Source organism: Glarea lozoyensis (genome assembly GCF_000409485.1).
Source record: "Glarea lozoyensis ATCC 20868 chromosome Unknown GLAREA18, whole genome shotgun sequence".
In the NCBI taxonomy this organism is placed as follows: domain Eukaryota; kingdom Fungi; phylum Ascomycota; class Leotiomycetes; order Helotiales; family Helotiaceae; genus Glarea; species Glarea lozoyensis.
The window spans coordinates 569448-594107 of record NW_007360992.1 but is presented as its reverse complement, the minus strand read 5'-3'; the positions used below and the strand labels follow the sequence as shown (position 1 = coordinate 594107).

Sequence of the window (24660 nt, the reverse complement as noted above, 5' to 3'; positions counted from 1 at the left end):
ACATTTCTTATAAGATTACCTTAATTAGCGAGGGTTGTGCGAGTTTGTCAGATGCGGTCTATAATAATTAGAGATTTAGGATTAGTTTTATTAAGAACTAATTGTGTTAAATGTGTTAAATAGAGGGGAGGGGAGGAGTTTGGAGACATGTTATAATGTACTGGCGAGGTTTTGGGGAGAATAGTGAGGGATAGTAAGGGTTAGGGAGGATATGTTTAGTTATTTAGGTAGAGGGTTCTTATGTGTTTGTTGCCGGGGCAGGGTCTAGAGGTCGAGAAGGGAAAAATTAAATTTAAATAATTAATATATTCGGTATAGGGTTTGAAAAAACGTTGCGAGTTAAAAGGATTTACTTTAACGAAGCCTCGACTAGAATTTTAGATATACGTTTTTACTTTTAGCTTTTAGCTTTTAAGTTATATTCTTATAGAGTTTTAATTTATAATATAGACTAAGGGTATATAGTTTAGAGAGAAATAAATATCGAATTCTTATCTTCGTAGCTAGGTACTTTGTTTTCTAAGAGTAGATTAGTATTAGCGAGTAGAAAGATATACCTAGGTATATAGTTATAGGGTTTTAACTAGAAAAATACACTACTCTAAATTCTCTCATTTAAGACAAGGTACTTTAACATTAACCAAATTACATTTCCTATCTAAAATTACAGTAACAGCTCCAAAACGTGTTATCTAGCGATGAATCCCCCCCTGAAAAATCAATAAATTCCTTACTCGATATAATTTCCATCTTACCTTAAACCAATCACATTACCTCTGCTACCTTACAGTCTACTTATCAAAAAAAATAAACTTAATCTAAACCCCTCATTTCAACACCCCTCTTTAAAACTCAGCAAACCCTAAAACCAGCATCATCCCTCACTACTTCGTATTCGAGAAATAGGCTTTGCGATAAGCTTTCCAAATAGACTAGGATGGTTTGTCCGCGCGTATTTGATAGTATATTAGAGTTTTGTCTTTGTCGGGGAGAATAGAGTTTGATTGCTTCCTGGGGAGAGGTGGTGGGGTAAGGGTAGGGGTTTACTGGGATATTAAGTTTACTAGGGGGTAAAGGGATAGGGGACTGGGGAGATAGAGTTTAATTACTTACTGGGAGTGGGAAGCGGGGGTAGGGGGTGTTACTGGGATATTGGATTTATTAGTAGACTGGGAAGGGGTGTTGGGAATTCAGATTGTAGTGAGAAATTGGAATGGGAGGTTGTGAATACACGTGCAAGTGCTAATGGGCCTGAGGGTGGATGTGGAATATGGGTGGGGAATAAATGTGTGGGTTGTATGTGGTCGCCCTAATACTACACTAGCACTATTCATCCAGCAAAGGCTCAATAAACATATCACCCACCATAAAATTATCTTCACTATCATACAATCAAGTTCGAAAATCAAGAATCCCATTTTCTAAAACTCACCGAACCCCCCAGGAAACAGCGGCAGAAAATCACTCATCTTCTGAGCTCCCCAGCAAAATCACAACGACTAAATCATATGTCTTTAAAGCTCCAACCACCATCATCCTAACTGAAAGGCCCCTTCACCTCAACCTCCTCAACCCTGATGTTCACTTCTCTGAACACATTCACCAACCACGGCGCCCCCTCCTTGTCCACCTCAAGACTAACATCAAACTCCCCGCCCTCCTTCCCAACTTCATCCCGATGACTCCTAAACTTCTCGCACATCTCGTTATGCGTCTCCAACCATTTAATATAATCCATATGCCGCACTCTATCCGGCTTCGTGAGCTCGATCAGCATATTACAAGCCTCGTGGTTCGCCATATTCAGATCCGTCCAGAGGCTGTGGGGCTTGGTTTTCGTGTCAAGACCGTCGATGGTTTTTTCGATGGACCAACACCGTGCCGGTGTTGGGGCCGTGAAGTTAGGACATAGAGTCTTAGCTTCATCAATCGATTTATACCCAATCTTGATTTTGAACAACACGCATTCCCATCCTGGTTCCTTACTGAAATTGATTTCCGCGCGTCTTGTACGGCCTTGACCCCCGTTGTCGCTGAAGGTAACAACAGATTGTTGATTTCGCCAAAGAGCGACTTTTTCCTCGAAAACGGTGGTTGCTTCGGCGAGGGAGGTGTAAGTGTTTATTACCACTGGGGGATCGGTGATGCCGAGTTTGGTGTTGCGTTTTGTGAAGGTGTAGATGCGCATTGTGTTGGCTGGATCGGTGGGTGGGAGGGCAGCTTGGGGATGGAGTTTGGTTTGAGCGGTGGTGGAAGGTTGGGCAGGATTTTCGGGGTCGATTTCGAAGAGGGTCTCTTCGCTGTCTTCTCTATCTTCCGCGTTCTCCTCTTCATCATCACTTCCATCCTCGACAGAAGCATCAGAGTCGCTTTCATCATCCGCACAAGTCTTCTGGGCACTTGCTCTGAACCGATCATTTCGTTCTGCTCCCAGTTGCTTGAGTCTCAGTTTTGTAGCTTGTTGCTCGGCTTTTCGACGCTTTACTTCCTCGTTGTCATCGGCTTTATCCTCCAATCCAGAGTCATAATCATTATCCAAACAGTTTTGCTGCTCGAAACTTAGACCACCTGGAGCTTCTTGTGCTGCTTTCTTTGCGGCTTTGGTTCTTGCTGCGCGTTTCATTCGATCCTAGAAAGTGTCAGGGAATAATCAAAGACCGACAAGGGAGGCACTTACCTCGCGAGCCGCCATAAAAGCCTCGAGCTTATTCAGAAGATCAACTTCCGACAATACAACTCCTTTCTCTCTCGCTTCCGCAACAAGCCTCTCTCTTTCCTTAGTCCTAGCAATATTCTCACGCTTCTTCGCTGCTGTCTCATTCTGTTGCCTATTTCTCTCTGCTTGAACAGCTCTTTTGGCTTCATTGTTCGTGTCAGGGACGTTAAATACTGGTTTATTGACAGGAGCTGAAATACTGTTAGTAGGTCGGTTAAAAGCATTCGCTTGTTGTATATCTGGTACTCGCGCCGTCAATGGCTCTAGAATCGGTTGATCTAGAGGCCTTGGAATGAAAGACGGGAACAATGCCGAAGTAGTGGGCAGTGCAGGTGTGACAATTGGCTTTGGTTTGGGAGCACGAATTGAACCAGCTGGTCCAACTGCCACTGGACCAAGTCTTTTGACAACAGGCGCTTGCTCTGCCTCTTTTTTCTCGGCATTTATGCGTACCCTCCGCTCCTCCAAAATCTTGGCTATTCTAGCAGCCTTCGCTTCTCTGTCTCTATCTTGAATCCTCTCCCACAAGCCACGGTTATCCGTATCAGGAGCACGCGTTTTCGCTCTGGCGACAGCTTCGGCAGCTGATCTTGGTTCTGTCGGTTTGGATTTTGCTAAAGGTGTTTGGCCGTCGTATACATCATCAATAGTACTATGTTTCGTTAGCAGTGCTTTGTTTCAGTTTAGCGCTCCGCATACTCTTCAGTAGGTGGAATATTCTTTTCCACAAAGAGCTCATCTCCCATCTCCACATCCTCAGCTGCCGGCTTTGATACTCCTGCAACCTCACTTTCTAAATCCGTAATTGTCGCCTTGCGGATTGGAATAGCGGCAATCTGTTCTTTTAGAAGAGGTTGTGCATTCGTGGAAACAGCAGGTTTCGCTTGAGCTTGTGCAATCTTCTGAGTTTCCAAAGTCTTCAGTATCTTCGCCTCTTCCTCTCGAGCTCGTTTCTCCGAGATCTTGTTGGCCGCAGCTTGACGTAAGTTCTCACGCTCCTTCAACTCAGCAAGTCTTCTTCTCTCGTTTTCCTTATCTCGTCTAGCTTTATTCCGCTCTTTGATTTCTTGTGCTTTTTTCTCGTTCTCTCGTAACAACTCCATTTCCTTTTCCTTCTTGCGCTGCAGCCTCTCACGCTCTCGTTGCTCGGCAATTTCTCTGCGGAGTCTCGAAGCCTCTGCAGACTTCTCGCGGTTTCGCTTGCGTTGCAATTCTTCCTGTTTTTTCTCCTCCAGCGCCTCATCCTTCCCAAATATCTCGACGGTATCAACTTCTTTCTCTTTCTTGGCAATCAGCTTTGCTGATGTCTCTTGACGCTTCTGCTCGTCAGTTTTCACCGACCTCAACCCTGCTAATCTTCTGATTTGGTTAGTAATTCCAGTTCCGAGTCCAAATATATAACTTCCAGGTTTGCTTCCCTTGTTTATCTCGGTTTTCGAAATTAGTGGGAGGCGTTCTTTCATTGGCTTTGACACTAGTAAAGTAGGTAAGTCGTTGTCGCTAGAATCTGGACTACATAGGTCAATGGGCTTATCTACCCTTCTACCCTCAGGTGTTGAAGGGTTTTCTTTCGGAATGGCCTTTACAGGTTTCGTCTTGACAGAACCTGACCTTGTCTCTTTGCTATTCTTACGATGCTTGCCCCGAGGTACTTTTCTGAGAGCAAGTTCCAATGGTGGTGTATTTTCAGACTCTGACCTACTGCAACCACTCTGATGAACGGGGGAGCTATTTCTCATGTCCTTTGGAGTGTCCAAAAAACTACTCACATCTTTTGGTGGCATGGTGTCTACGAAAGTCTCTGGGGGTTTGATAAATTTCTCTTTCTCTGGCTGCTGAACGGCGAAAGCAAATTTAGGGTTAGGGGCTTGCAGATTCTGAATGCGAGCTCTAGGACTCATGTGTTCCATTATTTGACGAGCCTGACTCCTGCTTCTCTTTTTCCTTACAGAATCATAGTGTGCTGACACACTCTTGCTTCGAGACTTAGATGTGTTTGATAGAGATGGACCAGAGTTAGGTTTCAGGTGTGGACGATTCAACAGATAACTCGGCGTTGTGTACAGATCGTCAGCTGGCGAGGTACGCTTGTCTCTATTTCTGGGTTGCTCAACAATCAATCCCCTATTTGACTTTCGTGAGGTAGGATCTGTTCGTGACCCTCCATAGTCATCGCCATGCAATAGCATTTCTGAAAACCGATTCTCGCTAAGCTCCATGTAATTTTGGCGACGTGGTAGCTGGTGTGCCGAGTATGAATCCTGAAATTTGATTGCATCTCCGAGTTGCTTTTGTCGAGATAATCCGCCCGGTTGCCCATTTGCTGGTGGAACAATCGTACTATCTGAGAGATTGTTGAAATTCCACCTGTTTTCAAAGGGCTTGGATTGTGTCCCGGGGTAATTTGAAGGTGAGTGATATCCTTGCGGTCTATTCATAGCCTGCGGAATAGTTTGAGGTACTGCATTGCTGTTGACTTGAAATTGACCGCCATGGTTCATCTGAAGAGGAGCCGGATGATGTGGCGGCAAAGCAGCTTGATTGGGGCCGTGTTGGTATTGGTTGCTGGTATTTTCCTTAATTGGGCCAGTGGATGAGAACTCATACTGTCCACTCGCGACGAATCCTCCAGCTGGCACCGCTGGTTTGAAGTCAGAGCCTTGATGTTGCCAATGAGCTGAAGGAAGATTATTGACTTGATTGGTGTTTATGTACGCTGAATTATCGTTCATCGCCATATTTGGAGAACCGTTGTAAAAGCTTCTGCCAAGTGGACTGGCTCCATGCAGTCTTTTGGGGCCGGGGCCAGATATTGGACTTGCTCGACGCTTTCGTGATTCGTCAATAAGATGTATTGGAGTGGTGGGGTTCGTCGCGTTATCATTTACGGAATAGTCATGAGGATTTACCGCGTTGCTTGAAAAAGAGCCTTGCATTGCGGTTTGTGAGTTTCCTTGAGAGTTGTCCCAGACTCTCGGATGCCGGTTCATTTCTTGTATATCAGGTTGCTGGTTTGGGTAATCCATTTGAGACGGGGCAGACTCAAAACTACCTCCATTTGCAATCATGCTTTCGCCTTGGGACGTGAAGCTTAGCTGAGTTGGGTCTATTTGTGTGTTTGCCGGGGTAAAATTGGTTGGCGAGACTGTTTCTGAGTTCGTCATGGGATCTCGAAAGCCATTGCCGTTGGGTGTACCAATATCAGTTCTAATCGAGTGAGATATGTGTCCATTTGGAGATCGACGAGATGGCGAAGAGTGGGTAGATTGCGGTAAGCTGTTTGGCTGGCAAGAGATCTGAGCCATTTGATCTTCAAAGGTACCATGTACTGCATATAGATACGGACTTGGCTGCATTTGTTGTTGCCGCTCGTTGAGGAAATTCGAGAGATGACCATTCGGATGTTGGGATTGAATAGGCATTTGACCAATATCGAGGTTGGGGGCTATTCCAACAACTTCGGGTGTATATCCCGTATTCAGATACTTTGGAGAGCTACGAACTCCCCCTTGGGCGTGATGTGTGATACTGCTTGGTGTTGCGTGGCCGTTCAGATTGGTACTGGGGAAGCCATAGTCTTGGTGAAGTGAGATATCTGGTAAGAACTGAACAGGCGAGGAGCCAGGGAAGAAACCACTCGTACGACCACCCATCTGGCTTCCGCTGTCTATCTCCATAGCAATTGTAGCGGACCTCTTGAAGGATGATTAAAATGTATGAGGGCAACGATGAATAGATCTGTGTATGGCTCCCTTGGAAACATGAGGAAGGAGTTCAAGCGAGTTGATGCTGAGGTGTTGTATTGCTAGACAACAAAGTAGGTCAGTGTTGTAGCTCAATAACTTCCTGAAGCAAACCTACGTTGAGAAGTCAGCTCGTACATCAGAACTTGGTACTTCTTCCTAAAGGTGAAGGTAGATCGATATCAAAACATACCAGCGCTCAGCCGCGGCAAGGAGCGGCCGCACAGTGAAACCGTGATGGCATTTGAACAGAAGATATTGCAAGATAGATTGAAAGAGTGAAATAGATCTAAGAATAGAAGAGAGGTGTTGTGTAATTAAAGAAGTGAAAGGAAAGAAGGTGCCTTGGTAGAAGTGAGTCGAGCGAAGCGAGTGATCAAAGTGGGGCACCTCCTCAGGACTTGCCTCTGTTGTGAATGTGACAAGGTGGAACCAAATGCCATGGCAGATGCACAGAGCAATACTTATCTTACAGGTATTTGCCAGACCACTGTTTCGATCTCGAGGGGAAGAAATCAATGAAACGCTCAGGCTTGTAAAATCTCTCCCCAATGTCAACTTCCACCTTCCTCCTTCTCCCAAAACATTCTGGAGGACAGCTAAGAAAAACATCCACAAACTTACTCGAAGACAGATCTCGATTTGAACGAGATCAACATCGCTGCCCTCAGAACCCGCAATCGCTTCCCGACACGTCACTGTAAGAATGGCAAAGATGAACCAAGCAAAAGAAATAACCCCGTGCTGAGGCCACCTCATCAAAGACCAGCCAATTTCTGAGATGTTTTGCTCTTCACTTACAATTTTACACGTCAGATGTACTTATCTATCTCTGAAGTCCCAGGCACTGAGATACTGATATATAAGATACCATCAGCCGAGGAATTCACGGAAGTGAAGGTGGAGGATTACGTACCCTGTACTGATGCCAGATCTAGTTTCACTTTCTGTAGATACCCCTCGAACTACTGATTTCAGCCTCTCCAAGATCCCCCCTAGAGAGGATAACTAAAGCCAGAATCCTGTAAGACGCACAGATGATTCACAAACACCCTCTGCAAAAGCCCAGTATCAACAACATCTCTTCATTTTATTACAAGCAAGTGCTTCCCTGACATCTATCCACATCACTAGCGCAAATTCTTTCCACAAAATCCTAACGTCAATAAACAGCCATCATGCCACATCAAAAACAGATAACCACAATTGAAAACTGTCTGTCTTGATGCACCTCCAAGCAAATCCAGATGAACCAATCTATAACTCCGACCGTGCCAACGCAAATAAACGCCATTCTCTATGCTCTGAACCATATACGCCATTCCAATTGCCATGTCTTCATACATTTCCAACCGCAAAACTCAGTAAGGATCCGACTGTTAAACCCGCGACAAGATTGAGAGCCATAAATCCGCCAGTTGCCTCACGTTCTCCTTCTGTGACTTTCTCGCCTGCTTCTGTCATACAGAGACTGCTCAGCCATCCATTCGTGGCGCCGAAAAGGAATTGCACACCGAACAGATAGAAAGTATCACTCTTGATGACCGCGCCTTTGCCTCTAATATTGCAGAGGAGATAGAGGGGTAGGAATCCCGCTCGGAGGATGGCGGCGACGAGAAGGATCGGTCCTTTTCGCACCACGAAAAATTTGATCGTTATAGTTATCCGGCCTACTAAATCTCCAACATTCCATACGAGGAAGGCCAAGGGGATATATACTGATGGCTGGAAGAGTCGAGGTGCTTCGTCCTCGGGGATGATTGATAAGACTTTGGGTGTGAAGACTGGAAAGAACATTGTAATTGCAAAACACAAGAATACCGAGGCAGTGAGCCAGTAAAGTTTCTTGTAAAGTTGCATGAATGTAACAGACTTTCGAGCTGCTTGTTCTGCTTCGTCGATACTAGCCATTGAAGACATCATTTTGAATTCCAAGGTATGTCTGTATTTCCTGATAACAGGCAATACTGTGATGATCGTAATAACACTGATTATGGTCGCCGTCAAAAAATACACGAAAGCGGAATCCGTAGCAGCGGCTGCTTCAAGCTTCGCTGATGTTTGCTCATCTGCCGTTTTGTCTGGTGCTGGTGATATAAGGACTGACACAATTTGTGCAGCAGAGGGGAGCACGCCGGCTACCGCCTGGCCCGTTAAAATAGCACTAATATACTCTTTTCTTCCGTAGCTCGATGCAAAGGCGAATCCTCCGTTCTGCGCCAGGCCTGTAGCTATTGATGTGCTGAAAACCATTATCAAGGTAAATGCGAAGTACGGAACGGCGCTGACATCGCGAAGAACTCGAGTTGATAGGCAGAGGAGTGTGAACACGATCAAATTCAGCACGAGCGCCGTCAATATCCGCTTCGGATAGTTGGCCTTGTGCTGTATATGGGCGAGGATCAACATGGAGGACATATTCGTGACGCAGCTAACGGAGGTAATAGCGGACTGGAATGAGTTTAATATCGTGTCGTTGCCTGCGAATCGAGCCTGGAAGTATGGCGCTGCTGCTAAAAACATGTTCCTGCACCATATTAGCTACAGTATCTAGCAGCGCGTACTGAACCCGTGAATACATACCACGCCCATAACATCGATATCCCCAGCAAGAAGAATATGCAATACTCAAACCACGAGAACGGCTCCTCTGTATACTCATAATCCGGCACGATGAGAACCGCACGGCGCACATCGTCGTCTTCATATTCTGAAGAATCGTCGTCCAAGGGCTCGTATTCTTGTTCCTCGTTGGGTTTGTTAATGAGCTCCCGTATCCGTCCCATCGTCGAATGGTGCTCCATGATTGCGTCTCGTTCGACGTGTGATATTCGACCTTTTATCAAGGCGGCATTTGTCTCGGTGTGAGTGAATGCGATCGGCGATATCTCAGCTGATATACTTTTAGGTTGTAAAGGTGAGCATGGCGAGCACGAGGCGGAAGTTGTATATGTCGTGGTTGACTGGTGGCAGAGCCTCGCGCTGGCCAAGGCGTGACGATACCCTGGACAAGGATGTTCGAACATCCGGCCTTCAATCTACCCCGCCACGATCCAGATTGACCCGAAGATCTGATCGACAGGGGTTAGTTTACACGAGCTAGCGGGCCGCTCACTCTCATACAAATTTGTATGGGAGGAAGTGACCGCATAACATGACTAGATTGTCATGCGATGCAAGTATGTCTTGCATTGTTACTGATGCAAACAAAAATCGATATCTTTTCAGTAAACTTTCAAAACTGCAATTACACACAAATTCAGCCCGACTTGTGGCTGGATGCATGGATTTACCACGAAACAGAATGTGGTGGTAACGATTCGTTTATGTGCCTGAAGCTTGCAGTACCCGTACATTTGAATGGTGTAACGGACATGGTAATACCACTTAATTTGTATGCTTAAGAAGCTCATCTATGTAAAATTAGTTCCCTAAACCAGAATTCAAGCGCCAAATAATAATATGATCCGTCGCTATGCATCTTCCAAAGCCCGAGAAAGCGAAAATCTCTATGAAGTCGTACAAGCCGGCAGACTAAAGGAAGGAGTCCAGCTCTTCACTTCGCACTCTTCTTTGTTCTAGGGCTTCTCCTTACTGCTGGTTTTGGTTCCTCTTCTGAGGACGCCCTAGGCTTAATATTTTCAGACTTGGTATCTCGTTTCTTCGTTGTAGCCCTTTGAGCTTCTCCTCTTCGTTGTCGTGGTGTGGTAGAACCGCTCCGGCCTACTTTAGGATCTATTTCATCCCGATTTCTAGACTCCTTCAGAAGCTCATCCTTCACATCCTCCTCAAGATTGTCCATGCCAAGAAAAGAGGGTTCCGAAGTTCCAACAACCTCTGCCTGTTCACAGCTAACCCATCCTCGGGCAATAACATATTCTAACACCTGTGTCGCAGATTCAAAAGCACCGTTCTCAATCTTGGTTCTAGGATCCATACGTTTAGACAACTCCACGGTTTGGGCATTGAAATTCTTCAGGTCATCAAGGATTGGTCCTTTGAGCCTTATTAATTGCTTCTTGAGATAGCCTAGAAGAAATTGGATCCATATGACGTTGTGGTAAGGTCTGTGTTCTGACCAATCGTGGCCATTTGATAATGCTCGAGATTCTTCGGTATGCCAAGCTCGTTTTTGCATTGTTCTTGTGCTTGTAAATAAATGAGAGCGCATTCTAGATGTTAGTGTAAGCATGGAGTCACAATATGCAGAACAAGTTATGATAGGAAGAGAGCTTACTTGCGGTAGCAATTAAATTGCGGATGGCCATCAGATCCTCTAAAAACTTCGAGATCTTGTTCGAGATCATTAAACATTACTTCCCCATTGTACAGTGTCGCACGAGAAAGTCCATAATCAATCAGAGTCACCTCCAGACCGGAAAAGCCGTACCGGAGGTTCGCTTTAGCGTCCCTGGCTACTTCAGCTAATCCTCTACTGGACACACAAATATTGTTCTCGTGTAAGTCTCGATGCTAGTAAAAAAGTTAGTCAACTCCCTTTTCTCTGGGCTTTGGTACTTACCTCAAATTCGCAAGCCATTTCTCCCTTTGCCAGGGCAATGACGGTACCTAGGAATATATCCCACAACTCATCCATCGTACGCAATGGGTAATCTTCAAGGACAGTTCCGGCGTCCCCAAGCTCAATAACCAAGAAAGTCGTTTGATCGTCATAATACCTTGGGTCGGTAAACCAAGAACCCTCTTTTGAGTTGTAGTGATATTTATCCCAAGCTTTAAAATAATGCTTCCCAGGTTGCCCCTTAACCAAGAATGCCCCTTTGAAAGTCACGAATCCAGGAAGTTCTGTGAGTGTGTTCATGATGCGAAACTCGGACACGACATTTCCAACCTCTAGTGCTGTTTCGCACTCATAGGACGACGGATCATGAGGCGATATTAGACGCATGATCTTGAGTATAGAAGTTCTTTCCGGTTCTCTTTTTGTTTTCCATGAAGTAACACGATATACTTCGGCGTATGAAGCCTCCGCGATCTTGTCTAGTTGGAAGCCTTTGCTCGGAAGAACTTCCTGCCAGGATCTGCTCTCTAATGGAGTTCCAAGATCAGTCATGTAAGCGCTGGATAGCGGTTCTAGATAGTCCGGTTCTGCGGTTTCGGATATTGAATCTTCTGTGTGGCAATTACTTATGCCTGAGATTGAGTTGTTAGCCCTGTTCTATCTTATAAATGACACCAACCATACCTCTTTCGATTGGGGTATCATCCTTTTCCTCAATCACATCTACACTATCTTCTTTCTCTTTCTCTGCTAGAGTGATATTTTTTACAGCATCTGTGATATCTTCCAAGGCACTACGAGCTGGTGGTGAAGGCTCTTGCTTCATATTGCTACCGAAGATCGCCGTGGAAGCTGAGCTAAATGCACTCTTTTTCGCACCGTAAGTGCGTTTTGGTTTTCTCATCTTGGATGCGTCTGTTTTGGGACCCATTTAATTCAAGGATTATTCCAAGAACACTCTGTCTGGTTTCAGTCAGTATTTTGTAGCTATGGAAAGGTGCCAGCGCCTGAGACCTTGTTGCGTGGGATGTGACGGGAAGATCTCATAATTTGTAAAATGACTATTGAACTGAATACTCATACCAAAAGTTGAAAATTCAAGCTACAATCATCTCAAATGGACAGGGTACTCTTTCTCGTTGCAAGAAGCAGCTCGAGTAGCGAGGCGCTTTTCTCGCTTCTGAAATTTCGCTGTAAACAAGTCGTGCTTGATTTCGACTTTGGTATAATAAGGATTTTTTTAGAGTCTGCTTATGGTTAGTTGAATTCTTGCATACCCCTGATATCAGCCTTCTTACTGTCTTCGTTTCCTTCTCTTTTTCTGGGTCTTATTTGCAATATACAATCCTGTGATCATGAAAAGTTCAGACTGAATGTGTTAAGAATAGTTGACTGGGGGATCAAGGTCTTGGCGTCCACCGCGTAATGCTAACCCAATACAGCTGTGCGCTCCACACTTACGATCCACCCCATTTCTTTCCAGCTCGACCAGTTTCTGGGAAACTTTTCGACCACATCAATCAAGATGGCCGCCATCATCAAAGGCCTCTTTGGAGGAGCTGCACCATCTGCATCGCCAATTCCAGCTGGCGACTCTGGTATGTATGCGCCGATATGAATGCAGTCTGTAGCTAATACGTGCTTCTTAGACTTCGCCGATTTCGCTGGAGCTCCCGACCCAACGCCCATCTCCTTCTCTACAGTCTCCTCAGCAGCTGGATATGGCGGGGCCGTACCTACCAGCACTAGCACTGTGCCTTGGACGAAATGGTACAATGTTCACGAACGACATAGTCTAGGCGACTTCAAGCAGGAGGGCATCATTCTTGGTTTCCTTGTGCTTACCGTTCTTGTCCATCTTTTTGGCACAGGTAGCAATCGCAAGAAGGCCAAGTCGTGGATCTCAGCGCATGCTCCTGTTTTGAAGAAAGAATTCGCCCTCGTTGGATTTGGTGGACCACAAATCGCAAGTGAGCAGGACAGCCTTGTCCTGCCGGAGTCCTTATTGAAAGAGAAATCCCCTCAGGAATTCACGACTTACGCCAGTGGTCGACAAAATGTTGCTTTCCTTGATGTCAACCTTACACTACACAAGAGATACAGTCCAATCACGATGATTGCAGAATTCGCAATGAGCTTGTTCTTCGACAGCATGCCCACACCCGCTGAGCGCGTGGAAGCCATCTTGTACCCATTCGATGGCCGGGAGGCGCTCACGGTTCCTGGCCAGCTTCCTGGCGCTCACGAGCTCCGCAAGGATACCAAGAGCAGTTATGACGGATTTGTTTGGGCAATTGTTAACAAGGAGACCATGAAGCAACTTCGTGATGATCGTTATGACGTTTCCCTTACTGGCACTAAAGACAGTCCTAAACTTCCGAACTGGGTGACAGTCATGAGCGAAAGCGCAGAGATCACCGACTTCCTACTCACTCCTGAACTCATCAAAGCCATCGAGGAAGCTGGTGATCTTCTAGAGCACTTGATCATCACTGACCAACCTGTTGATCAGCCACAAAAGTATGTACCACCCGGTTCCGCGCAAACTATATCTGACATTCCTCCCTAGGCTTGATGACACTGTTCCAAAGAAGCGTATCAATCTCTCTTACCGACTTCCATCATCTGGCGATTTTTCTAAGCTCCTGCCAATTTTTGAGTACTTTATCCGCCTGACTGACACCCTTGTCCAAGGTGCTCACTTCCGAGCTGAGGTTCTCCGTAAAGTCCGTGTGACACGTGAGGATGCTATTAAGAAGCTTCAAAAAGCCGATGAAGATGAGAAAGCTGAAGAGAGGGCTTTAGAACGCGAGAAGGCTAAGAAACTGAAGCGCGATCTTGAGCTAAAAGGTCTTGATGCCAAAGCTCAAAAGAAGTATCTCGAGAAAGAGAAGGAACGTGAAATGAGGAAGATGCAAAAGAAGCAGACCCAGAAAGGTTAGGGACTTGCAATATTCAATTGTACAGTATGGCTGTTCGGTGGTAGTTCTCACGTCTGTCTATGTATCGAAGAGGCTATCTGACCTGTAAGATATCTACGTGTCAATATAATCAGAAATCAATAATACAACATACCTTAATGTTCATCGTACTGTAATATTGCTCAATCTAGTCGAATTCAGGGTGGAATTGTGAGCACGTGAGGGAAGTGTTTGATGCGGGGGGTCCTTATGGTGACCCGTATAAGCGGGGCGGCTACGGTGGTCGTATTGTTATCGGCGATAAACTTTCTATCGCGAAAATAATTTCTACAACTCAATTGCGATGCGACACCACTTGCTCAGCAATCCATATATAACGCAACATGAAACGCAAATTAGACGCCAATGACGTGCCGGCGCCTGCGGAGGGGGAAGAAAAGGTCAAACAGGATGTTTCTACATTTTCCGGTTTAGGACTCGACTCCAGATTGTTACAAGGCATTTCAAAACAGAACTTCCAAGCACCTACATTGGTACAGAGCAAGGCCATACCTTTAGCATTAGAGGGACGAGATGTGCTGGCTAGGGCGAAAACGGGCTCTGGAAAAACTGCTGCATACTTGTTGCCCATTATCCATCTCATTCTAAGAAGAAAACAGGTAAGATTTCCTTCAATTGCTGCAGAGGTTCTTCAACTGACATTCTTAGACGACACCAACTCAAACAACGTCCGCACTTATCCTTGTACCAACTCGTGAGCTTGCGGAACAAGTTACCAAAGCCGTCGAAGCGTTTGCTGCGTTTTGTGTCAAAGATGTACGAGCGGTAAACCTGACCCAGAAAGTCTCGGATGCGGTTCAACGATCTCTCCTAGCAGACTCGCCAGATATTGTTGTAGCAACTCCGGCGAGAGCTGCTGCAAATTTGGAAAGTTCGGCACTGTCTCTCGAGAACCTGGCACATTTGGTGATTGATGAATCCGATCTGGTGTTATCATATGGGTATGACGAGGACTTGCAGAATGTTGCTAAAATCATGCCAAAGGGTGTGCAAACGGTATTGATGAGTGCTACGTTGACGAGTGAGGTTGAAACTTTGAAGGGGTTGTTCTGTCGGAATCCGGTAGTGCTCAAACTCGAGGAAGCTGAGGAAGCGGGTGAGGGTGTCAGTCAATACACTGTCAAGTAGGTCCAAGAGTACGATATTGCTTTGATTTCCGCTAACAGCTATAGATGCGCGGAAGACGAAAAGTTCCTGCTTCTCTATGTTATCTTCAAACTGAAGTTGATAAAAGGGAAGTGCATTATCTTTGTTGGAGATATCGACAGATGTTATCGTTTGAAGCTATACCTTGAGCAATTTGGAATAAGGAGTTGTATTCTCAACTCAGAGCTTCCAGTAAACTCTCGCATACATGTTGTAGAAGAATTCAACAAGAACGTATACGATATTATCATCGCTTCTGATGAGCACGAGGTATTGGGTGATGAAGAGGAGGAAAAGACTGAGGATGCGGAAGAAAAAGCCGACGCTGGCGAAACAAAAGAGGCAGATGCCGAGGAAGCAAAATCTCGATCGAAAGAGCCTTCAAAAAAGAAACGCAGGGTTGTCGAGAAAGATAAGGACTATGGAGTCTCGAGGGGAATCGATTTCAAAAATTTAGCCTGCGTTCTGAACTTCGATTTGCCAACTTCATCAAAATCATATACCCATCGAATTGGACGTACTGCCAGGGCGGGTCAGACTGGTATGGCTTTGTCGTTTGTCATTCCAGCCGATCAATATCGAAAGCACATCCCTACCAGCATCGAATCTGCCAAGGATGATGAAAAGGTGTTGGCGAAAATTATGCGACATCAACTCAAAAAGGGAAAGGAAGTAAAACCATACAACTTCGACATGAAGCAGGTGGAAGCTTTTAGATACAGAATGAGTGACGCATTACGGGCTGTCACAAGGGTAGCGATTCGTGAGGCTCGGACCAGAGAGCTGAGGCAAGAGTTGATGAAAAGCGAGAAATTGAAGAGGCATTTCGAAGAGAACCCAGGAGATTTACATCATCTTCGACATGATGGTGAATTGAGAGCCGCGCGAGTTCAGTCTCATCTGAAGCATGTTCCAGATTATCTATTACCAGAAGGCGGCCGGAAAGCAATAACGGCAGGGGAGCATGGATTTGTGGGATTCAGAAAAGTTACGGATGGCAAAAATCGACGGACGAGGATAAATAAAGGGCGGGGCAAGAAAGCAGGTGGAAGAAAGATTGATCCGTTGAAATCTTTCAAGGGTAAATCAAGAAAGTAAACGAGAGTTTTCCTTTTGACACTAGTCGAGGAGTTATTATGGCTACATTCATTGGAGAATGATTAAGGCAGCAAGGCTACGTTGAGAGAATGTGAATGGTGTAGGGCTGTGAATTTGAGATAACCATACCCTAATAGCGATTTATACCACTTTGCTGTTTTGGAATAAAAGCTACTATCTTGTGAGAAAAGTCAGTATGTTATTAATCCTCCAATTTCTTTCCTCCTGTGAATCAAGATAAATTGTTGAGGCTAACCTAAACGTAGAAAGACTTCTTGGTGAACATATCAGATATAATTACACAGTGTGTGAATGTTGAGGTAGGTGATTGTCTCATCTGATCTTTTGGAAAACAATTTTTGATGCACTTCAAGATTTCTTGTGTTATTAGGATCCTCATATATTAACATCTTCATGTTTTACTATCTTCATATTAAGATTTCTAATCTAATATCCACGTTCACAGAAGTTTTGTGTAGTTGACAAGAAAATTGTTGTTAGCTTTGTGGATTTTGAAATATACTTTTGACTGCCTGTGGTTTTAGTTTTCAATGTCTCACATCCTTATTCACTCAAGGAGTGCAAATTTTCAAAGTTGCTCAGCATAATAAAAACACCATTTGTTTTTAGTCTCCTAACACCAACAACCCATTCAGGAAGGCACCACCCACCCTCCTACACCTTTATTTCATCAAGGACCCTGCATTCTTGGGTTTCTACGATACAACCAATTACATCTCTACAGGAACTTCATCCCAGCGCTTTTTGTTGATTCGAGAAATCATGTCGGACATATCTGATCATTCTGATATGATGGACTTCGAGGAGGACGATGACAGACAGATCGCTCCGACACGTCGAGGTTTGCCTGCCGACACTGGTAGCCCTGAGGACTGGGAGGATGATAGTGTCATGTTTGGAGAGGTCTTGAACACGATTAAGAAGGTATGTTTGTGATTTTCTTAGACGATGGCTTTTGTTTACCTTGAGTTCGCTTTCGCGATGTTGTGGACCGATGACTCTTCGGTTCCAACAACAATGGAGTCGACATGGAGACTGTATCGCATCCAGTTGCTGAACCACGCGTCTCCTTGAGTATCCTCGGAGATGTTAATTGGATGGCTCAAGGATCGTAACAGCTGTCGGTGATTCAGATTTCCAACACAGATCGTTATGATCGCACTTCACACAATGCAACTGTGTCATCGATCACAAAGATTCAAGCAAGTCAGCTGTGCTAACACGTCGCCAGCAACCTGTTGTAGAATCTCCCAATGCCAACTACCGCCAATACGTCCCTCACCTTCCCCACGATGAGGACTACCACAAGAAGGTCGGCACTCCAGCAGATTGGTTCGGAACCATCGCTCCAGGCTCAGTTCAACGAATCGATGAAACCAAGGTCATGGTCTGGATGCCAGTTGAGAAGATCAAGGAAACCCTTCGCGCTGCCGCCATCGAGAAGGAGCTGAAGAAGAGAAAGGATGCCGAACACCCATTCCTTGGTTTGCCCATGCTGTTCAACATCACCGGACGAGACCCAGTCGATGACCCAGAATACCAACACTCCGACCCATACTACGAAGACCCGAACGGACCACTAGGCCATCACAAAGATCCATACCGGAAGGACTTGGTTCCAGTCAAAAAACCTGAGGTGCCAGACTCCACCACCCCAGGACAAGCAAAGACAAAGGCTGCAAAGAGTAAGGCTCCAGCTTCTGCACTAGGAAATGGCGATCACTTCGTCAACTCACCTCACGGAAACTCCCCTCCAAACCCGGCCAAGAGAAAGGTTAGTACCTACTCGAAGTACAACCCGAACAAGAAGAGAGCCTACACCTGGAAGAATGGAAGTGCCCCGAAGAGACGCCTCGGCCATGTCAAGTATCCTCCTGGCCACGAGTTCTACGAGAAGCCGAAGAAGGGCGAGTACCATGTTGTTCTTGAGGGTGAGGATGAAGCTGGTGATGTGACTACGGCTGCGGAATAATTTGATTTCTGCTGTTATTTATTAGGGGTTGCGGATGTGCTTTTACTTAGGGGTTGCTGGGATTTTTGGACGAGCATTTTGGCTTGATTTGAGAAGATACGTGGTGACGATTTGATATTTGGGGACATGAGTAAAAGCATTAAGTTTCGGTGATCCTGGGGAGTTGATGGTTTCATATTTGGGAGGAGTTAGTAGGAGCATTAAGCGTCGGTGAGGGTGCTTGATGGCTTTACGTTTGTACGTAGATTAGCAAAATTATCAAGTTTCGGTGAGGAGACTTGATCAATGGCAATGATTTACGAGATCTGTTTACTTTGGGTGATGATGGTCCTATCCGACAAGGTTTGGCTCTTGCATTTTCTTTCTTCTATTTGTATGACTCTCTCTCTCTCTTTCTAATTCTCTGTCTTTGTTTTCCTTTCTGAATTAAGATTAGAGGGTACCATGATCATAGTTTACAGTATTAGGATGTCAGGAATTTGACCACAGAGCTCATAGTGGCTTGAAATCTAGACGAAGATGTACCGTAGTGGTAGCACGATGTAAAAGTTCAGATTGAATATCGATGATGGGATATATTGTGACGGTTTCTTGTGATGGGTTATATGGTATATATTATGTCAAATACTTTCTCAGATTTTACTGTAGAACAAAGAGGTTAAACAGCATCTTAGATTGCGACTTGTTTTATAATCCGTGATTTATAGAAAATTCTCATGTTCTTTGCAGTCAAGAATTTCTTGCTAAGAGAAATAAACTGTCCTAAACCGTTATACTAGGGACAGACAAGTTAGGGTATTTATATCCTGAGTGATGAAAACTCGTCCAGGTATTTCAAACAATAAGCAATATGTAGCGAAGTAGAAGTATTCCGTGACCTATTCAAAAAAACATAAACATACAACCTTCAATTTCCGCACCTAGCCGGTTTCGTCTGCCGATTTCCTGTATCTTATCACTTGCATTCACCTTCCAACCGTGGAGTGAGAAAGTTTATCGTTTTTACATTTTACTATATTAAGAGCATCTATCTTTAAGCTTACCGAATGTTTACAACAACAAAGGTTCCCAGAGATGTCTGTTTGCGAGGACAAACACGCTTCTTCTTCAAGTCGCCATCTGCTCACCTCGGAAGATGACGATGATAATAGCACAGATAATTGTCCATGCCAACTTATTGTGACTCCGTTCCAACGTCCTCAAATAAGTCAACAAAGCTTGGTTATACCTGTTGTTTGCTAGCCACATAAGTAACCCTCACGCTGTTACTCCACATAACTTCACACCACACAATCTCGCACAGTTCAGTCCCAGCTAGTCTTTCCCTAGACTCTCCAAGGGGTCCTCGTTGTTCTAATTCTCTCATCGACTGCGAAGTAGCAGCGCTCTTCATATTCGACAGTGTATACGCATTAGCAAAGCAATAGCTGAACACCTATGCTCCTAACGGCCACTCCATCGTTCCCGTGACATTTCCACTGAATATACCTCTATACCATGCCAATTCCCCTTCAGGTGCAGTTCGGGGACGAACCTGGTTTGCTTTCGGTGCGTAAGTCCTAGACTAAGGGTCCGAGACGTCGACACAACTGATCGTGGGAATGTGAAATATCTCTAGGAATTCATGGTGGCTCTGGGATAACCTTTTAACACACTGCAATTCCCTCGAGACCTTTACATCTACTCTATCTTGATGGAGAATCAGCAGCACCTACCGCATCAAGAACTGTAGATAGTCAAACACTGTTGCTTCGCGGCCGTATCGAGCTCAACCCTTCCAACTCCTTCACATTCAACGAAGGCGCCCGAGGCGACGAATTATGTTTACTCGCGAAAAGCCTCAGAATCGACGGCCTCACGCGAATGAACGCTGGTTCGGAAGTTCTAACCTGCGACGTCGAAACCTCCGGGACCCAAGAACTCCATGCTACAAACGTGACTATCCCAGGAAGCTACCTCAACGAAGAAAACCCAGACCTTCCGCGAGATCCAAATCCTCAACCACCTCTAGGCTTCGGTAACACGTTTTCTCAGGAATACACGTGGGATTGAATCAGGAGCGCTGCGTGGGGTTATAGTTCGAAGGAGAAAAGATTGCAGCTTGATCTCTACGGTATGGTTTCGTTGTATGGTCCCTCTCTGACGAATTTGTCGGTGAAACATGTCCGTGGTATTAGACGAAGGGATGGGTATGATAATGGTTGGGGTTTGCGTCGTGGACATCGGTTGCTTGATATCAGCGCCATTGATGCTCTGAAGGTTCGGAAGTGGGTGGAGAGGAGTCTGTATCACCATCGAACACTCTCTGTTCTTGAGAAATTTGGGCGATGGTTTGGTTTGAGACTCCTAGGAAGTGCTCAGGTGTAAATTGGCAAAGTATTACAGAAATCGTAACGAATTCCCATCGGAGTTGAACGGTTGAGATAGCTTACACGTTTGAGCAGTTTGACTCTGGTTTGGGGCATGAACAAAACAATCACACGTATACACGACTTAAGTCACGGTATTCTAGCACCCTTCTTCCAATATCCTAGACCTGGAACTTCAGTGTCTGGCATCCGTCGTCAAACAATCGCCCGCTGCACTCACCTATTCACATCTCACTTGAACCCGAACTTCCTCAACGAATTTGAGAGTTTAATTCAGGATTCAATTCGTACAGTTCTCAAGCGACTGTGCACTTGGGAATGGGAGCTTTTCGAACGGAGCGAGAACCGAACGACGAATCTTCTTTATTCAGGCGTTTCTGGGGAAAGTAATATCGCTGGAGAAATAGCTTATCACGCAAAGCAAACACGACGGATGTTGAAATGGATAGGGTGGGATACTCCAATCGACTGTCCGTAAAAGTGCGGCATTGATGTATGTTGTCCCCTGTGCCCAAAACCAATAAGAACTGACGGATGTTTAGGAAATCTGTTACATCCCACATGGCCCTTAATATACTCAAACGGCACCCATCAAGGTGGGATTTACGCTGGTGCTCATCTTAGTAAAAAAGAGGAAGAGTACTTTTGGAATCCGAAATATGTGAGTCGGGAAATGTGGGATAGAGCAGCTGGGAGGGCTAGGGAACCTGCTGGGCAGCTGCCTGATGTGCCGGGAAATGGTGGGAGTGGAAACGGGATATTGGAGTTGTCTATGTTGAAAGATGGTTCGAGTAACTGGTAAGAATCTTAGAAATACATAGGGTGGGTTTCAAAGTATTATGTTGAAATTTGTTCGTAATAGGTAAACGTATACTCAAGTTAGACCTGTTCTGTCATATGCAGCAAACGTTTTAAAGATGAGTTCTAAAAAGGATCTCCCTGTACAATACCTATGATTAAGCGGCTACTCGGCTGTTTACTTTAACAATGATTTGATCGGGACCCGGCGTTATTCTTTTTAGATGCAGAATATAGGCTGTTGAATTGACATTAGGGCTGGATGTAGCTGCGTGTTTTGGACGATTGGATCTTGTGATTATCATCACGGGATGATTTGTGGGGTCATTAGGGATGTGAAAGACTGTAGATAATCCCTAGCAAAACACCAATCTCAAAATAAACTCCCAAACCACAAATCTCTTAAAAAATGAATAACATATATTTCTCATTAAACTTCAAATCCCGGGTATCATACAAAACGCCATTCCACCCTACCAATGTCTAGCAACCAAAATCACCTCCCCAAACGCAGCAAGCAACCCCCAAGTCTCCTTCCTCTTCATGCCCTCGCGCAACGCAATCATCTCCAACGGCTCCCTCCCATTAAAATACCTCCCACAGAACCTCAACCACGTTTCGCGCACCTTCACGTCCTCAAACCGTTTGCTGTACGCCGCGATATACAGACTCTCCTCGTGACTTACCTTGTGCGGGTCTTTGATCACGTACGGACTGAGATGTTTGAGATGTGGCGCCGTGTTGAGGGACGGATGAGCTGTTGCGACGGGGGGAGGCAGTTTCTCGAATTCCGCGGCGAAGATTGCGGTTTCCTCTGCTGTTTTGCGGGCGAGGCGAGCGAGACGAGCGTGTTCGGCTGCCTGGGAGGTGGTCATGCTGTTTGGGTCTTTAGGGAAGTGAGTCGAGGAGTCGGTGCTGGAGCTCAGGAGGTCTTGATCGGATTCTGCAGTTTTGGACTTGTTGCGTGCTTTCTCGACGGCCGCGGCTTTGAGTTGGTAGTCTACTTCGTAGATAATTTCCGGATGCACGAGAATCCAGGCGTAGGTGCGAAGAGGGGTGACCCAGCCGCCGCGCATGGCCCAGGCGAGCATGTCGAGGTAGGTTGGGCGGTGGTTTTTGCTGGGGGAGAAGTGTTTGTAAGGTCGAGGAGCGGCGGAGAGGGAGGCGAGGTAGGATGGGAGTGAGGGAGCGAGTGGGAATGCTTTTTTCCAGGCGATGCTTGCTATGGGGAGTTGACGACTGTCGCAGTTGGGGGAGACGATGTAGGTTTCTCTTGCGTGGAGAGGTGGAATGGCAATTGCTCTTCGCCAGTAGATGAGATGTTGGGCGAGGATCAGAAGGCTGGATAATTCGACGTTTTGAGTCTGGGCGACTTGAAGAAAGGAGAGGGTTGGTTTGCAGAGACGGATGCATTCGATTAGAGGAGCCGTGAGTTCCGTATTGTCGGCTTGAATTTCCGAGATGATCTTCTCTTCATTGTTGAGAAGCAAGAGAGCAAAGTGCTTATTGAGATGAGTTGGGTTCTCATTTCCTTCTTCGTCGATCATGGCATTTGCCGAGGTGAGAAGAAGTCCTAGCATAGCTCTGTCGTCTGAGCTCGGAAAACTGGTGAGAAAACAGGGTATAGGTATTTGTAGCGATATGTCGACAGGAGGTGTTGTGGCGAGATGTAAAGTTGCAATCTTGCTATTTGAAATCGCATCAAACACATCTCTTATAGCGCTAGCGAGAGTCGATTTGAGAAGAATTTCATTCCAGAGCCAGCTCATGGGTCGTCCTAACTCTCATTAGCATATGAACTTCCAAACAGAATCAAAGCACTCACTCTCCTCCCTCGCCTTATCCTTCATCCCCAAAATCATCTCTGACTCCTTCCAAACATAATTATCACTCGCCTGCGCATGATTAAGCGCCTTATTAAACTTCTTCACCACATGTTCAAAAACCTCCTGAACCCTCCCATCCTCCTCCTCTCTCGAAACATTAACCATAAAAACAACATTAAACATTGTCATCCCGCCCTCATCTTCCTCCTCCTCTTTCCCCATACTTTCCTTCGCCTCTTCACCCTCCCTCTCTCCCTCCTTCCTCCTCCTACTCTTCTTAAACCTCTTCTTCTTCCACCCTCCCTCCTCCCGAATATGCACCGGATAACTCACAAACACAACCGGATCAAGACTCAACTCAAAGCGCCTCTTATGAAACGCCCTCGACGGGGTTAGTATACTCTCCAAATCCGCCGTCGGAAACTCCCACAACCGATCCCAAGGCGCAACATGCGTGCCATCAGCATCCGTACCATGTTCCACCTCTCCCCCGATATTCTCCTCCTCACCAAACTCCTCATCGCTTTCCTCGCCCTCCAACACCGGGGAAATAGGTTCAGTATCTAACTCCGTCCCGAACCTCGCTTCTCTCACCACCGCCTTCCCGTCTGGATGCGGAGGGTAGTGGAATACGAATCTCGGACCTTCACGCGCGCGGATCACCAACGCGATGGCGCAGAGGCCCGGATGCATTATGTCGCGCGCGTTTGCCATGTTGGTGAGTTGGGACGTGAGGAGCTTGACATCGAGATGGGCTCTTGATGGGTTGAGCTTCATGATGAGGTGGGGAGCGGGTGGTCTGTGCGGGTACTTTTCTACTATGTCTAGGTGTGTATACTATAGGAAATCCAGATATGAATGGGGATATATGAAATGAAACTGATTTTGGAATTGGGAAGCATATGAGAGGAGCTATGAGAATATTGAAGTCCCGTAGAAAAATATCCCCTGCATCTAGACCCCCACGAAATATATGCAAGTCACCTAATTCAGAGACAAACTGATTCAGTGTTTGGGCCTGCACGGTTTGCGAGATCTGTTTGTATGATATTGTTTCATGTTATGATAGAATATCATCTGAATTTCTAAATCTACTCTCATTTTCAACTCCACAAGAAACCCAACAATACATTGACCTTACTAAGAACCCCCTCTCCCAAAATCTAACCCAAGCGCCACAACCCCCAAACCTCTCACTCACCTCGAACCCCACTACCAAACTAAGTTATTCCCACCTCACCTCTCGTATCCATCCGTCTCCCCTTTCCAACATTCTAACCTCAATCCCCTCCCCAATTCCACGCACAAAACCCACGTAAACCCTCCTACCCTCCTCCCTTACACCTTCATAAACCCCTCCAACGCAATCCCATCCCTAGCCACCTCCCCATCCGCAGCCACCCATCCCACTCCACTCCCACCAAGCGAATCGCACAGGATCAACAACCTTTTCCACTCCGGCACATCC

The 24660-nt window shown here is 45.8% G+C and overlaps 7 protein-coding genes across 7 annotated transcripts; 3 read left to right on the top strand and 4 right to left on the bottom strand.

The window, feature by feature from the left end:
- Positions 1-1537: 1537 nt before the first annotated feature.
- Positions 1538-6393, bottom strand: GLAREA_12433 (uncharacterized protein; the record flags this gene model as incomplete). The annotated part of the gene is made up of 3 exons (XM_008083215.1): positions 1538-2629; positions 2678-3368; positions 3416-6393. The coding sequence occupies 3 exons, from the start codon at positions 6391-6393 to the stop codon at positions 1538-1540; spliced, it is 4761 nt and encodes a 1586-aa protein (XP_008081406.1).
- Positions 6394-7797: 1404 nt separating this feature from the next.
- Positions 7798-9263, bottom strand: GLAREA_12432 (MFS general substrate transporter; the record flags this gene model as incomplete). Its single annotated transcript, XM_008083214.1, has 2 exons — positions 7798-8986; positions 9043-9263. 2 exons carry the CDS (start codon positions 9261-9263, stop codon positions 7798-7800), a joined length of 1410 nt encoding a protein of 469 aa, XP_008081405.1.
- A 752-nt stretch (positions 9264-10015) lies between these two features.
- On the bottom strand, positions 10016-11885 carry GLAREA_12431 (Protein kinase-like (PK-like); the record flags this gene model as incomplete). Its single annotated transcript, XM_008083213.1, has 4 exons — positions 10016-10631; positions 10697-10932; positions 10982-11613; positions 11666-11885. The coding sequence occupies 4 exons, from the start codon at positions 11883-11885 to the stop codon at positions 10016-10018; spliced, it is 1704 nt and encodes a 567-aa protein (XP_008081404.1).
- Positions 11886-12506: 621 nt separating this feature from the next.
- On the top strand, positions 12507-13923 carry GLAREA_12430 (uncharacterized protein; the record flags this gene model as incomplete). The annotated part of the gene is made up of 3 exons (XM_008083212.1): positions 12507-12579; positions 12631-13501; positions 13551-13923. 3 exons carry the CDS (start codon positions 12507-12509, stop codon positions 13921-13923), a joined length of 1317 nt encoding a protein of 438 aa, XP_008081403.1.
- A 362-nt stretch (positions 13924-14285) lies between these two features.
- GLAREA_12429 (P-loop containing nucleoside triphosphate hydrolase) lies at positions 14286-16206 on the top strand (the record flags this gene model as incomplete). Its single annotated transcript, XM_008083211.1, has 3 exons — positions 14286-14561; positions 14611-15086; positions 15135-16206. 3 exons carry the CDS (start codon positions 14286-14288, stop codon positions 16204-16206), a joined length of 1824 nt encoding a protein of 607 aa, XP_008081402.1.
- A 783-nt stretch (positions 16207-16989) lies between these two features.
- Positions 16990-18199, top strand: GLAREA_12428 (uncharacterized protein; the record flags this gene model as incomplete). The annotated part of the gene is made up of 2 exons (XM_008083210.1): positions 16990-17151; positions 17459-18199. The coding sequence occupies 2 exons, from the start codon at positions 16990-16992 to the stop codon at positions 18197-18199; spliced, it is 903 nt and encodes a 300-aa protein (XP_008081401.1).
- A 3640-nt stretch (positions 18200-21839) lies between these two features.
- GLAREA_12427 (uncharacterized protein) lies at positions 21840-23969 on the bottom strand (the record flags this gene model as incomplete). The annotated part of the gene is made up of 2 exons (XM_008083209.1): positions 21840-23143; positions 23192-23969. The coding sequence occupies 2 exons, from the start codon at positions 23967-23969 to the stop codon at positions 21840-21842; spliced, it is 2082 nt and encodes a 693-aa protein (XP_008081400.1).
- Positions 23970-24660: the final 691 nt, after the last annotated feature.